The sequence below is a fragment of the Zonotrichia albicollis genome, chromosome Z, assembly GCF_047830755.1.
Source record: "Zonotrichia albicollis isolate bZonAlb1 chromosome Z, bZonAlb1.hap1, whole genome shotgun sequence".
Classification (NCBI taxonomy): domain Eukaryota; kingdom Metazoa; phylum Chordata; class Aves; order Passeriformes; family Passerellidae; genus Zonotrichia; species Zonotrichia albicollis.
Window position 1 is genome coordinate 6,487,331 of NC_133860.1, and position 14,296 is coordinate 6,501,626.

General features: G+C 42.5%; 1 protein-coding gene across 3 annotated transcripts in view; it reads right to left on the reverse strand.

Moving 5' to 3' along the window:
- Positions 1–14,296, reverse strand: part of LOC141727002 (mucosa-associated lymphoid tissue lymphoma translocation protein 1-like) — a 17,059-nt gene continuing 2,763 nt past the window's right edge. The window contains exons 5-17 of one of the 3 annotated variants that reach the window (XM_074532209.1): positions 14,096–14,262; positions 13,766–13,862; positions 13,048–13,080; positions 12,040–12,066; positions 10,943–10,975; positions 10,411–10,614; positions 7,218–7,395; positions 6,022–6,096; positions 5,508–5,635; positions 3,847–3,996; positions 3,004–3,161; positions 2,691–2,816; positions 1–1,964 (exon numbers count right to left, since the gene is read on the reverse strand). In XM_074532209.1, coding sequence (XP_074388310.1) covers positions 1,500–1,964; positions 2,691–2,816; positions 3,004–3,161; positions 3,847–3,996; positions 5,508–5,635; positions 6,022–6,096; positions 7,218–7,395; positions 10,411–10,614; positions 10,943–10,975; positions 12,040–12,066; positions 13,048–13,080; positions 13,766–13,862; positions 14,096–14,262 — 1,841 coding nt within the window. In that variant the 3' untranslated portion in view covers positions 1–1,499. Of the gene's footprint in view, positions 1,965–2,690; positions 2,817–3,003; positions 3,162–3,846; positions 3,997–5,507; positions 5,636–6,021; positions 6,097–7,217; positions 7,396–10,410; positions 10,615–10,942; positions 10,976–12,039; positions 12,067–13,047; positions 13,081–13,765; positions 13,863–14,095; positions 14,275–14,296 lie in introns of all 3 variants that reach the window. The other 2 variants (XM_074532208.1, XM_074532210.1) reach the window with 2 other exon arrangements.

Genomic DNA, 14,296 nt, shown 5'->3' on the forward strand with positions numbered 1-14,296 from the left:
CTATCAAGCCCAGATCTGTATATCTTGAGCTGAAGCTCATGATTCAGATTTCCCCTTTTCTGTTAAGGAAAACCTTTCCTCACATGTTTTGTTTCAATAAAGTTTTGGGCTCGTTAAGGCTGGAAGGCGTAGAAGAATGTAGCAACTACATATGCACATAGTACATAATTTTATGGACAACAATTTATTACCCAGTAAGAAAAAATAATAAGCTTTTATACAAATTAGGAAACTGACAAAGTATTAACTAAGTAGCACACTCCTAGAGCATGTCTCAAGCTACAATCTGATTTAGAAGTCAACTGCACAGAATAGTTAATGCAGGTAGATCTCATTCATTAATAGGTATGATGCTACTTAACATCCTGCAGAAGGAAAACAGAAATTCCAGCTCATGTACAGATTACTTCAAGCATGGCTGTCATCCTGGAAATAGCTACATCCATGTACCTATATCCACCTTTCAGCACAGAGCAACCTAAAGATCACCAGATTTAAAGAAACATTAACATTCCCATCTCAAGTTTTATGGCCACACCAGCACATTGCCAGGCCACCAGATCGCAGCACTCTCCACTGCAGATTGAAACTGGCTAGTCTGCCTCAATAGCATTCACTTATCTTGTTTTTATGATGAGGATCTTAATGAAAGCAATTCTTCCTCTCAATATTACCAGTACGGGAAAAGCTACTACCCCTGTCTGAAAACTCCCTTTGATTTTAGTTTCCTTACACCCCAATGCTTTTTGCATTTTCAAGACTTTCAATGACCTAATAAACATCACTTTTCTCGTGATTCTTGTTTTCGCCCTCAGCATGTCTGTGAGACTGACCATACAATACCTTGCTTGCTGAGCAGGCACTTGCCCTCATCTTTCCAGTTAGTGTTCTTCCAGAACATGAAGAATCAGGTATCAGATCAGCAAAAACCTTAAGAGTGTTATGTAAAAGAAAAATCAAAATAGAAACAATCCACCACAGTACAATTCTGTGACTTTGCTCCCTCTGAAAATCAAAGGTTCTCTTAAAATCAAAAGTGATGTCAATTTGTTGGCTCTTCAGGTTTTGGGTTTCTTGTACAGATCTTAGCCCTCTCAGATGCTGCCAGACACTGGACATGTGGCAGTCAGAGAGGGGAATGCAGTCAGAGCTGCTTTCTGGCTGCATCCCAGGCACTGCAACATCAGTGACCAATCCTAACACACAATGGCCAAAGAACAGCATAGGAAACCTGGAGCAGTTCAGATTTTTCTCTGTACCAAACAACAAATAGTAGGTGAAAAAAACATTAGAAAGAATGCATTTTTCATTCCTAAATCTATTGGTCCAGTTTTGTCTCTTAAGGTATTAAAAATTTTCATCACAGTCTCATTCACAGCACCTACTCCAGACTCTCCAAGGGCCTTGTCCAGAAGTCTCCAAACTCCAGAAGATGGAGAGGCAGTGTGGGAGCCCCTCTGTTCAAGGATGCCACTCTGGTCTTTCCAAACACATCCCAGCTATTGCTGCTCAGAGAAGCTCAGGCTGTCAGAGAGGAAGAATTCCAGTTCAAGAGTATCATCAGTGGTCTCTACTGGTACATTCTGCTTTTCCACAGTGGGTGAGTAATGCTGTACTTTGTGTCTTGGAGCCAACACCCTGGCAGTTCCATTGCAGGAACATGCCTCTGGATGTGTGATGCTGTTTGAGCAAGCACAGTGTGGATGGTAAACACCTGGAGAGGAACTGGGTTGGCAGTGACTAGGGATGTAGTATTCAGCTGCCTCTGGACTCGATTCTGCTGGATTATGACAAGGATAACCAGGCATGCAGCATGTCTGGAGACAGTTCTTGGGTTTGAATCCAGGTTGAAGCCCTAATTTAGCAATAAGGGGCTTCCCAACATTAATCTCCTTTCTTTCGTCCATTGTATCTTCTATTCCTGAATACTCATAGTGCAAACAAACAGTGAAGATTAAATGTTCCTGTAAAAGCAGAAAGAAGGGGAGAGAAAAAGTTATACTTCCTCTGCAGATAAACACTACAGGAAACACTGAAGGAGGCTCCAGTCTCCTGGAGAAGCAGAGTGACCTCTTTAGGAGCTAGAGACACAATGGGCAGGCCTTGTTTCCTGAGGTCCTCTTTTGGCCACTGCTTGTTCACTGAACAGTCTGTACTTCCAGAAGCACTTGTGTTACCTCAACTGCCAAAAGCCCCGAAGCAGAGATGCCAGGCTGTGTCTGGCACAGATGCTCCTGACACAAACATACAGACACTTAGCAGTGCCCCAGTCTGCTGAAGAGAACCTTTCAAAAACACAACACAACACAAGATACACAACACTTTCATCTCCTACTAATGACTGTGTAAGAGGCAGCTCTGCTTCAGGACATGTTCCTCCTAAAAAGCACAGGAACACCCTCAGAGCATGCAATAGGTGATCTGCACAAAAATAACCATCTTGGCCAAGTTCAGCATGGGCCTGGAAAATACAAAGGGCCTTGCACACTGGCTTCAGGATTGCATATGCATTAATTCCCTGCCTTTTACTTTTCAGCTGAAATTAAAGTCACTGAACTGTGTTATTATCCATTCTTTCCCTCCAAAGAACTTATCACAGTAGCGATACACAGCTGCCTCAACAGAACTGCAAAGCAACATAAACAGTGTCAATTACCTGGGCAAACTCGTAATGAACAGTATGTACTAACCCTTAGCTTTTGCAGTGAACTCAGCCTGGTGTAGAGGCAGTGTTTGGGAAGATCCTTTGATACTAAATAGCTTCCAGTTTCCTCAGGAGTTCCTTTATTGGCCTCTTTAGGATCTACATCCAAGTCCTAAGAAAAAAATAACTTAATTGATGATATAGAATTTGTAGATCATAAAATAGTATTTCTTTCAGTTTGATAAGTTAAAGCACTTTAGATCCATTTTATTATACAAGATGCAACTTGATATGGGTGGAGCAGAGAATTTTCAACTTCAGCGGAGCAAGATCATGAGACAGCAGCAGGAAGCACTTACAAGTGGGAAGTCTGTGATGTGGGCTCTGCAAGCTGTGATTTCAGGGGGCTTCTTAATTATCTGTGTATAGATTATCATGACATTGGAGAACTCTGCTGCAAACCCCAGCTGAATCTGAACGCCACACTGGAATTCAAGGGACATACTTTCTGGAAGCTCTGCCAATAAATAAAACATTGTTACAGCCTAAATATAAATTTAGCATATACATTTTTATTTTTCAATCATTTAACAAACAAGAATTAAATGCTTGGGCTCAAATAAACATCTGCATCTCTGAGAGAGCCTTCCTATATGACAAGTGGTCTTAGAAATGCCATCCCTGACCCTCTGCCCCAACAGTCAAAGAAATTTGAAGATGTACTCCAACAGGTTTAGGTGAAAAAGGTAAAAACAGGTCTTAAACCCCAGTGGCCTTCTTAAAAGGCTAGGAAACCTGGAACTCCTCTCAGTCTTATTTTAGTTTTCTTAGTTGTCTGCATTGGAAACTTCTTTTCATCATGCACATTTACTATACAGTTCACCTGGCTATTTTAGGTGTTGACTTTAGAATGAGAGCAGTGACATCTTACAAATGTCACTGCTGGACAAGCAGTTCTGTCCCAGGAGACAGACAACCCATAAGTCTCCCCTCCAGTGGTCTTAAATATACTGAATATACGTAATTCTACATATCACCTTGTTCATTACTATCTCATGTAAGGGTAAGCCCCAACCCAAAAACTTCCAACTGAACATAGTAATGAAAATGTAGCTATAGCCTTGCACTTGTTCCATTTCCACTCAGCAGTGCCTGCCCTCCCTCCCCATCACGGCAGCATCTGAAAGCAGGCTGTACTGTACCATGAGCCTTGGCCCACTGCAGGTTCCGTGCCAGGCACTCTGCAGAGGATGTGCTTTGCTGAACAGGATCAGTTAATGCCCTTTTCTCTGACAAGCTGCTGCGGATCTCCAGGGCTTGCTTGCCTTTGGTAAGGGGACACTTGCCCATATCTAAAAACAAGATGCAGAGAGGTTCTTTTAAAATCAATGCTGCTGCAATTCCAACTGAATCAGGTACTTTCCTGCAATGTGTGGTTACTGTGGTTATGGCAGAGCCAGCACATCCATCAAGAGCTGCAGTTTTACAGGCACTCCTTGCTCAGCTCTTCCTTCCCTGAAGGCCAAAGCAGCTCTGCAGAGCCCCAAGGGGTTGCATGCAGCCTGGCCAACATTGTCCCGTTCCTCAGAGCCAGTCCAAGCAGCATCACAGCTCTGACTGGGTAAGGTCCTAATTAGAGTGGCTAATTTCAAGAATGTGAGTAATTCCATTGGAGGAGATTATTGTAAAGAACTGGGGGCAAGGGGAGTATTTTAGGTTTAGATACAAGAGTCCAATATTGATTATTTAACAGCATCACTAATGACCTATGTGTCAGGAGAGAGAACAAAACCTGGAAAGTTTGCAGATGATTAAAAACTGAGAGGAGTGGCTGATCCCCCACAAGACTGTACTGCTCTTGGGAGGGTCCTGGACAGGCTGTGGAATTGAGCAGAGAGGAATGTCATCAAGTCCAGTAACAGGGAACACCAAGTTCTGCTCCCAAGCAGGAAAACATCCCTTGCAGAGGCCCATGAAGGGCCCTCACTCACTGGGACACAGATCTGCAGGAAAGGACCTGCTTGGGGACCTAGTGGTCACCAAGCTGACCATGAGCCAGCACTGCACTCTTGTGGCACAGGCACAGCAAGAACCACGGAGCCAGCAGGCTACAGCCTTTCCCGTTTCCTTACAGCAAGGGGAACATTGCTGTGGCACTGTCTGCACAGAACCTGTGTGCTCCCTGGCACCCAGCACCTGGGAATACTCCCAGTGCTTGCCATGCTGCCTGACCAGTCAAACCTTCCCTGCACTGCTGAACAGAACACAGAGCTCTGCGACCCGCAGCTGCCCCAGGCTGCTGCACCCACACACACCAGTCCGACACTGTCCTGTGCTTGGAGCAGGTGTCTGCACAGAAGCTGTATGCTTTCCCTCCACACTTTTCACTTTAGTGCTTCTCCATCAAAAATACAATCACTGAGCCAGGCAAATTCACACAGGGCACTGCTCTTTTTACTGCACTTAGAGAACAAATCGTTATCATTGCTATAGCACCCTGAGGCAAGTAGGATTATGTTAATTGTTTAAATGAACATGCAAACGACTGGACTACCACAAGCAGCTGGCGCCACAGACAGAAGAGCAGTTTTGTGGATGGACAATTCAAAGCTCCACGCTGAAAGATACTCAGAACAAATAAGGTTCACTGAAGAGGAAAGTATAAAACTGAGCACTATTAAAGAGGCTGAGCATCAGGAATGTTGTTCATATGCTGGCCAGTATCACCTGGTATCTGAACAAAGCACAACAAGAAAGATTTAATTTGTGTAACACATTCACCATGAGAGGAAAGACACAGAAGCAAAGTTGTTTTCAGTAACACAGACTGAGGAGACTGTTAGTGCAGTAAGCTGGAGTTCACCTTCTGCAACCTCATCAAGCAGAACAGTGACCTTCTTGTCTTCTAACAAACGGTCCTTCAGGAACTTCATGAAGATTCCATTGGCCAACCCCTGCTGCTGAATTTCATAAGCTTCTGCTCCCTGGCACCTGTGAGATCATCAGCATTAGTCAAGGAAAAAACACTGAAAAACCTGCAGGATTAAGAGTAAATTTATACTGGGAATGGGGAAAGAAACCCTACAATTTGAAAATCAGGCTGTGTCCAAGGCCAACCTGCTCTTCATGTTCCCTTGCAAGCAGCTGATGGAAGTTTCTCCTAAAAATGACACCACAGACTAGACCTGTTCATCAAACTGCTCATATGAGGAGTTGAAATTTCTTATTGACAATTTTAGTAAAGCTCCTGACTACTTCTATTCAGCAGTTTTTGCACTTGAAAAGTGACCAAGGTTACTGGCCCACAGCACAATTCTGAAAAAGAACAGCTATACAATCTCAGTCATTTCTGTGGCACAGAAGAATAACTTCCTTACGTTGCATATCCAAAAACAATGTTGGCTGTAACCTTCAGAGCATCCAAGATAAGAATCGTGTCATCATATTCATTTCTGTAATAAATGGAAACACAAGAAAGTAAAATAGTAATTTGAGAACTCATAATGGCAACAAAACAGAGAGAGTTCAGAACCAGTAATTTGTTTCACTCCTCCAAGTCTGTAATGAATCCTGACTGCTCAAATACAAAAGCCAGCACCATCAACACTCTGCCTGAGGGCAGTGCAAAGACAGAGGCACCAGGCATACCCAGAGAAGGGCATGCTGTACTAACCAGTAGAGTCTGGCTGCAATCTCTGCAAAACACAGTTCTGATATCCACCCATGTTAGGTTATTTCAAAAATGCCATGTTTTTTAAAATTTCTCTTTTCCCCGCCAAACATGGCGCTGTTAGTACAAAGCTGACGTAGATGGATTTTCTATTTGGACAGCAGATTGTGAAGCTGAATTGGGTCATGGGCATTTCATTAGCAAAGAAGTTTGGAGGCTCCACAGATACTGAAGTGCCAGCAACTTTCTGTTATGAAACATTCCTCAGAGACCAATTGCCAGAAGTGCTGACTAAAGAGCTGATTTCAAGTGCAAGTTTAATTGATCACAGTAGTTTCTCAACATGGAATGAACACAGTACTTTGTGTAGAAAAAATTGGTTTTAACCTCTAAATAAAGATACAACATCCTCAGTATAGAAGCAAAATCCATGGCTCTCAGGATTTCTAAAATAAGCACTTCACTTGAGCCCTTCTGCTAAGTTAACATGCCTTTGATCACAGGGCTTTCCTTCCTCCCTGTAATGAAGAATATGGATAATAATCCCAGGGGAAAGGGTCCTGTTTCTTCTTTAAGATGCCAAATTTTACTTTTATCTGATCAGTCTGTTTATAACGTCTAAAAAACAGCAGCAGAAAAGAAATAAATGTCATTGAAATCAGGAGGCAGGTATGTACCCATGGGGACAAAGTGTAACCACCAGGTTCACATCTCTATCCAAAGCCGTGGGCACCAGTCTGGGTGAATCCGACTGACGCTAAAAGCACTCGGGTGCAGGCTGTGAATCCCCAGAACCATGGACTTTGCAGTACAGTGAATTTTCAGCCTGATGAGCAGGAGGCCCAGCGTTCTGTGAGGAGCCCAGAGAGCAGAGGCCAGCGCGCTCCGGGGTGCAGGGGGTACCTTTTGCGACACATGTCCAGCAGGAACACGTTGAGCCCCGTCCGCTTCTCCTGCATCCGCCGCAGGATGTTCTGCACGCACAGGCAGTTGGCTGAGCGGTACGGGCTCGGGGCATCCACAGGGACCATGAAACTGTTCCCGTAGTTTTCGTAGCCATGGCCAGCATAGTACAACAAACCTGAGTTCAAAACAGGTGCCATAGTGAGCAGGGCAGCAGAGACTTCTGTCCGTTTCAAAAGAGGTCAAAGCTGTCATGCACAGCGCTGACTATAGGCCAAGGAGCTCACTGAAGCCACTCCAAGCCACAATTACATCAACTCCGCAATACACCAACGCAATAAATTAAAAGGAGCACAAAAATCACACATGCAATAGAATCAGTTAGACATTTGCATAAACACACAAAGTTAAATACTCTTAAAATGCTCTAATAGCTATAACCTCTAACAGAGACAGCCTGTTATGTGTAATTCACAGACAGGAACAAGGAGATGTGCCAACCATAAAACATCTTCTCCACATGTGCAATTACTAAGCTCTGAGCAGCACTAAGTCTGCAGCTTACAGACAGAAAAAAAAATAATGCTGAAGAGTTTGGTAGGACTCCAGAGGACATCCCCATTACCGACTACCAACAGCTCATGTTCAGTTGATTGCAGCTATATCTCCTAGTCACAGACTCATGACTCTTCTGGGTCTACTAAACAAACTCTTTGCATGCTTATCTACCCAGAAATTATTATCCTGCCATCATGTCCCTCATGTGTCACTGCACAACAGTCTACAACATTTTAAGATTTAGAATCTTCAATAAAACAAGAAAGTTTTTCTCAACCCCGAGAAAGGGAACTGCAAGCTAGGACTTAGATATTCCTTATATGAATAAAAATGTCCAATATTAAAGTCATTTAAATTTGCATGAAGATTAGATGATCTTAGAATCAATAATCTCTACTGCCATAAAATGCAGTTACCAGAGGCTTGTATGATTTAATTGAATTTTCCTATTGCCTATTCCCAGTGCTAGTTTTCCTTAATGACGCAAATTCCACCTTCTAAAAAGAATTTTTATTTACCTAGTCAAAGCAGTCTGTGGGTCAGATCTGCAATTAGAGTACAGTGCTCAGCTGAATAAAAGTTAACAGAAATCTGACAATTTATGCTGGTTGGAGATACCATATTCTTATGTTGTTATTCTTACTAACATTTGCTGAAACATTTAAGTCACTACAACACTGGCAGATTCTGATAGAACCCAAAATAAGCCTCACCCTAACATACTAGCTGATGGAGGCGGGCATGCTAGATGTTTTCACCTTTTCAGTACACATCGCTACAAGAAATGAAAATATGAGGGCTACCTGAGCCTAGCAAGTTTCAAGAGAGCTAAAAATGGTATAAAGTGCAACTGCATAACCTTGTGTCTAGGCCCTAGGCTAAAAAGAAAGTCTTCATATCATTTCCAGGACTTAAATCAGGGTTATATTTAAGATTCTCTGTATCTGAGCATATATTCTGTAAGTAATTGGAGTGACTGACCACATTCCTTTTCTATCCTTGGCAGATGATTGTGCTACGTGCCAAGTACCTGCAACAGCTAACACGTTGAGCTCAAGATCAGAAATAAATCTGCACATACCTGGGGTAAGTGGAGTAAACATATTTGGAGGGCCTCAACAGAGACACACACACAACAATTTTAAGTAGGCTCAAGTTCCTCAGAGACGTCAGCATTTAACTGATATCTGCCTCCCTCCCTCCCTCAGTCCCTCTCTTTTAAAAGGAAAGCAGCCTAAATATCTTTAGCCTTTCAAACACATGGGTCAGTGCTTTTACCCTGTGTGGAATACAATGTTAATTGCAACCTACATTTAGAACAGCACAGACTGAGACAGCAGAGGAGACAGTCATCGTCATTTGTTTACTACTCCTGCTCTTAAGGACCAGCATCTGAAATGCCACTTTCCTGGCAGCAAGCCAGAATTACACAACCTAGTAAGCATCAGGTTTATATGTAGCAGGGACTAAGCAGCAGTAGTCATTATGCCTCTTCTATTTGAAGCTATGCCCACTAGAAAAGGCAATAAATCGTTACCTATTTGTGCTCTGACAGCATCTTTTATAGGCTTTAAGCCATTCATAGCCACTATGCAGAAAAAACAAAGTAATCCTTTAAACAGAAGTAGTTATTGCCACACACCACTGAAAACTGTTCTGCTTACCTTTTTGTATCAACTGGCTGGAAAAGTATAACTGCAAAAATATGCCATGTAAGAGTTTTCATATGGTGCTGCTGAGAAATTAATTAAAGCCTTTCAGTACTTTATTTGCTACATTCATGTCCACAATTAGGGAGAAAAATTGAGAAGGTGCAAAAATCTCAAAGCTCACCCAAACAGATAAGGCTATCTATTTCCCAGGGAATAATAAAAGCAAACTGCTCTCAAAAGCCTCATGTTCCTGCCAGACTGAGGCTTCGTGTCAGGCAGGTTTTGGCTCAGACATAAATGCCCAAATGTCAGAGCAGGCAGTTCTGCACAGAGAGAGCATCAGGTAACACATCCGTAAAAAAAATCATGCTAAGAAATAAGCTGACCTTGTGTTCCAAAAAGGGATCAAATAATGTTTTCTCAAATGGATTTTTACTACAGGAATTCTGCAATCCAATAAATAAGGACCTGGGAAAATATTTTGCTCTCGGTCCTAAATAATTTCTGGAGTTTTCTATACAATCTTAGCAAATACAATCTTAGAAAAATGACAAAATAATGGCAGTCAGCAGAAAACGTGAGCACTTTTCTTACACTCCAAACCAGATCACTCTTGGCCTTTTCCATGCAAGGCTTTTGCTCCATACACCAATTCCATCATGCTCTCCCCCACATCTGTCTCGTGCTTTGCGGCCCAGAATCAAATCTAAGCAAGCAAAGTACTATCAAACAAAATCAAAGCCTGCAGTGCAGTTTTAGGTGTGGTTAAAGAATGAAGTTCAAACATCTGATCTGTTGTAAAAGTAAAGGAACCAACAGCATTTTAACCAAAGTCAGAGGATATGCTGACTTTAATTTAACTTATTCTTCCCGTTCTACATACATGATATTTACCCTGAAGGTTGTTTAGCTGAGGCAAATACCACATGTTTGCTACTTGATACAAAATGGACCTACTTCAGAAGGGATGCATGTGTCCTTACCGTAAACTCCTTCGTCCAGGAGAAGTAAAAATTCATCCACTGCGTTTCGCATCTCAGACTCAGTAAGATCCAGCAAAGATACAACTTTGAAATCCAGCTGCCTTAGCAAACTGGTCAATTCATAGACATCTACCATTGGAGCCTTGAGCTGGGGATGATTCCAGTAGCTCATGTTTCCTATTAACAGAGCCACCTTGTCTGTGGCTGCCAAGACACAGAGAGAAAAAAAAAAAAGCCACGTTTATATATTCCATGGATTCAACACCTTTGAATTTAAAGTTTTCCAAAGTGAAAAGGGTATCAATCTCACTTCAGGCACAGTTTACTGTGTTACACAGTTTCTCACACTTGGCACAGTTTACTCCTGAAAGGGCAAGCAAGCATTCCAAAAGGACTACACAAATATCCACACATCTCCCTCCCTGGAGCTCTCTATTTGCCCCATAGGTCTTGCACTGGCAGTGTCAGTAGCAGCAAAATCTGCATCCTAGATGTCAAATGCATTCAGTCATTTCAATACAAAACTACTTACCCACAGGTCTGTGACTTGATTCTTCTTGTGGGTCTGTTTGAAATAGAAGAAAAGAGCAGCGTGTCGGTGACTACAGAAAATGAACTGCATCTTCCCCACAGCCACAGTCTAGCAGCACTGCTTTCTCCAACACTTTGCTAGTTTAATGCAGGAAAAAGCCCTCTCTGTTTTTGGTGGGGTTTGGGGGTGTTTTGTTGGTATTGTTGTTTTTGTTTAGATGATTTCCTTCACCCTCTTCCAGCAAACAATCCTGACTGGATGTGAATAGCTAATTCTATAGATTAAGAAAGACTAGATGCTGAATCTCACAAACTGCACATTGGCATTTTCAGTGACATCTGACCAGTTCATCCTCTCCAAACAAAATGCAACATGCCAGGTGGGAGACGCTTAGCAGGGATTCCCATCTGAGTGTGCAAATTCTTTTATTGTGTACTTCACAGAGGGGTGGCAAAGCCAGTGCTGTGCCAAGAGAAACAGTAAGCAGTGTGCCAAAGCGGCTCACCTGGATAACACGACACTGTATGACAGAGAAGCCCTTCAGTGCTTGAAACTGAGGCTGGGCAAGCATAAACATATTTGATATCTAACCCAGGAAACTATCTTTGGGAGTTGAGGCTTTGGGAAAACTGTATGAGGGATAATCCCCTCTGGAGCTGCACTTCTACACTAACCACCTAACAGGCTTCAGATCACATTGGCTGACTCCAACATGACTGGAAGAAATATGCCACTCAACAGGAGTGATAGCCAGACACCGCAGATCTTTTTCACTTTTATTATCTGAGAAAGTAGCAATGTGCTAAAACTGGGAGCCCCAAGAAACCCCAGACAAGAAAGATAATTCCCTTTGTATCTGTGCATGTACATGTGCAGCCTTGGGCTATTTTATACACAGCACCCCTATGATTCTCTATATGCTTCAAGTTCAATCTCTTGGAACTAGAAAGCTGTGCTGCTGTTAAGGTGATACCAGCTGCTATTCAATTCTCAGTTACAGCTACATCCAAATAAAGTTCATACTGCAACCCAGCAAGCCTTCAGTGTAACATAAAATGAAGATGACAAGTTAAAGTTTTTCAAAACTTATAACTTACCTGATTCCTGAGGATCACTTAAATCTTCTGTGAAGGAAAACACCAATAAAATAATAGTTTAAACAAGAAGCAGAAACCCCATTTTATTAGTAAAAACATAAGTGCCATGCTATTATTAAACAAAGCTGAACACAGAAAACAAACAAACAAAGCTGCTAGACACAGCTTTGCAGTACAGTAAATGTAAAGACAAAGGGGGGGACAGTTAGGACACCTCAATCCCACAGGCATGCAAGCAGGCTGAGGGAAAAAGGAACAAGGTATCAGAATCTGAAGAACAGATGCTTGAAGGGCTGAAAAAAAAGCAACATCCTGAGCAAAAAATCTGATTTTGGGAAGCCATGTGTATTCAGAAAGACTTCAGACGCAATCTTCAAACATCCTAAGTTACCAGGGGTTTCACCTCTTTATTCTGAGAACACTGGAAAGCAGGGAAAAGAAAATGAACATCTCTGAAGCAGCAGTGCTCTCTGGGAGCAGCCTTGCACCACTGTACCCAATCCCTGTGCTGCAGATGCTGCAGACTCTGACATGCTCAGCAGCCAACGGAGGGATGGCACCAGCATTTCCGTCACAAGACACTTCTCCTCTCTGTTGCAACAACGCAAAGGAGAATAAAAATCATCCTAAGGAAGCTGCTACAGACACTTCTGCAGACATGGAGTTGGCACTGGAACTAGCTCTAGCCAGCTCTCCAAGACCACCCAGGCTCCTGAATATCTCCGGATTTTCTTGCTAGGATGTTGCCTCCTGAACCTCACCAGAGAAATCTCCAGATCACTTGAATACCACAAAAGAAGGAAGTAGCCTGTTTTTTCTCCTGTGAGATCCAGATCACGGTGTCCAGGCAAAGAAGAGAGAAGCACATGTAGAAGGACTGTTGCATCCTCCATCACTGTTTTAAACCCAGGTTTGCCTGAAAACCCACATATGCCTTTCAGCAACACACTCAACAACCTGTCACTCCCATCACCAATTTTTAAAACTACAATTAGAGGTTTACCTTACCTTCTGTGCACTCCACTGCTACAGCTTTCCTTCCTTGTGTTTTAAGGAGGGGAAAAAATTGGAAGATGAGCTCTCAGTTATGAGAGTTAGCACACGAGGTGGAAGACAAAGGGCACTGTCAAGCTGCTGTGCAATGTGGCTCACTTTACAGCAGTGTAAATTTGCATTGGCCATAACACTGTACAGTAATGATTCCTGAAACCCAGGAGTACTACACTAGGGTATTGCTTAGGTGAGGAAGTCCTCTTCAGTTCCCTGCAAATACATGGCACTGAAATTCATTCATTCTACTTGAAATAAACAATCATTCATTCATTCTACTTGAAATGAACAATCATTCATTGTACTTGAAATGAACAATCAATCTCACCTCTCCTGATTGCTGAAGGACTCCAAGTAACAGAGTTCATATCCCCAGCAAGGGTTAAAGTGGTTTTTAGTTGTCAAAAAGCATAAATCAGCTAGCAATCTGCTAACAAGCCACATACATGCTGGCAGGGCCAAAAAGGGACAGCAGTTGTGTGCTGGTTACCATAAAACCCCAAAACTCTAAAATGCCATTTGCTGGATGCAAGCACAGGTGCTTTAACAAATGGATAAACTAAAAATACAGAAGGCATGTGCTTGTCTTAATACTGAAAGCTTCAAAAATAAATTTTAGTGATGTGGAAGAAATGGACAAAGGAGCTGACCTGTATGAAACAGAAGAACTCCTTACCTATAATGACTTGTACTTTGTTGCTGTCTTCGTCCTCCCGGTCATTGAACACATGACACCAGTACGTTCCTTGATGTCCCACATCCACGTATGTCACCTATGCAAGCATCACCACAATCATCCCAACAGACCTCCAAGAAATACCTGCATCAGGTATTTAAGCCTTGCATCTAAGCCCCACAGGCAAAAAAGGGTTAAAAAAACTAAAAGCAGCACTTCATCAGAAGTTACCAAGGTTCTGGAGAAATTCTTTTCTTCAAGGGAACTTTCTATAGAAAGCTCAAAGTGGTTAACATTCACTCCCAGGTGTGACCCATTGCAGTAACTTACTGTGTAGACATTTTTGCTCCCATTTGCCAAAGGAAATCCATTTCTGAACCATTGGTAATGAGGAATTGGGTTTCCAACAGCTCCACATTCTAGTACCAAAGCATCCCCCACTGTCAGGTTTTGTGGCTGAGGCTGATTACAAATGCACAACTTGTTTTCAGGCAAACCTGTTAAGAGCCCTTACAAAAAGGAAAAGGAAGT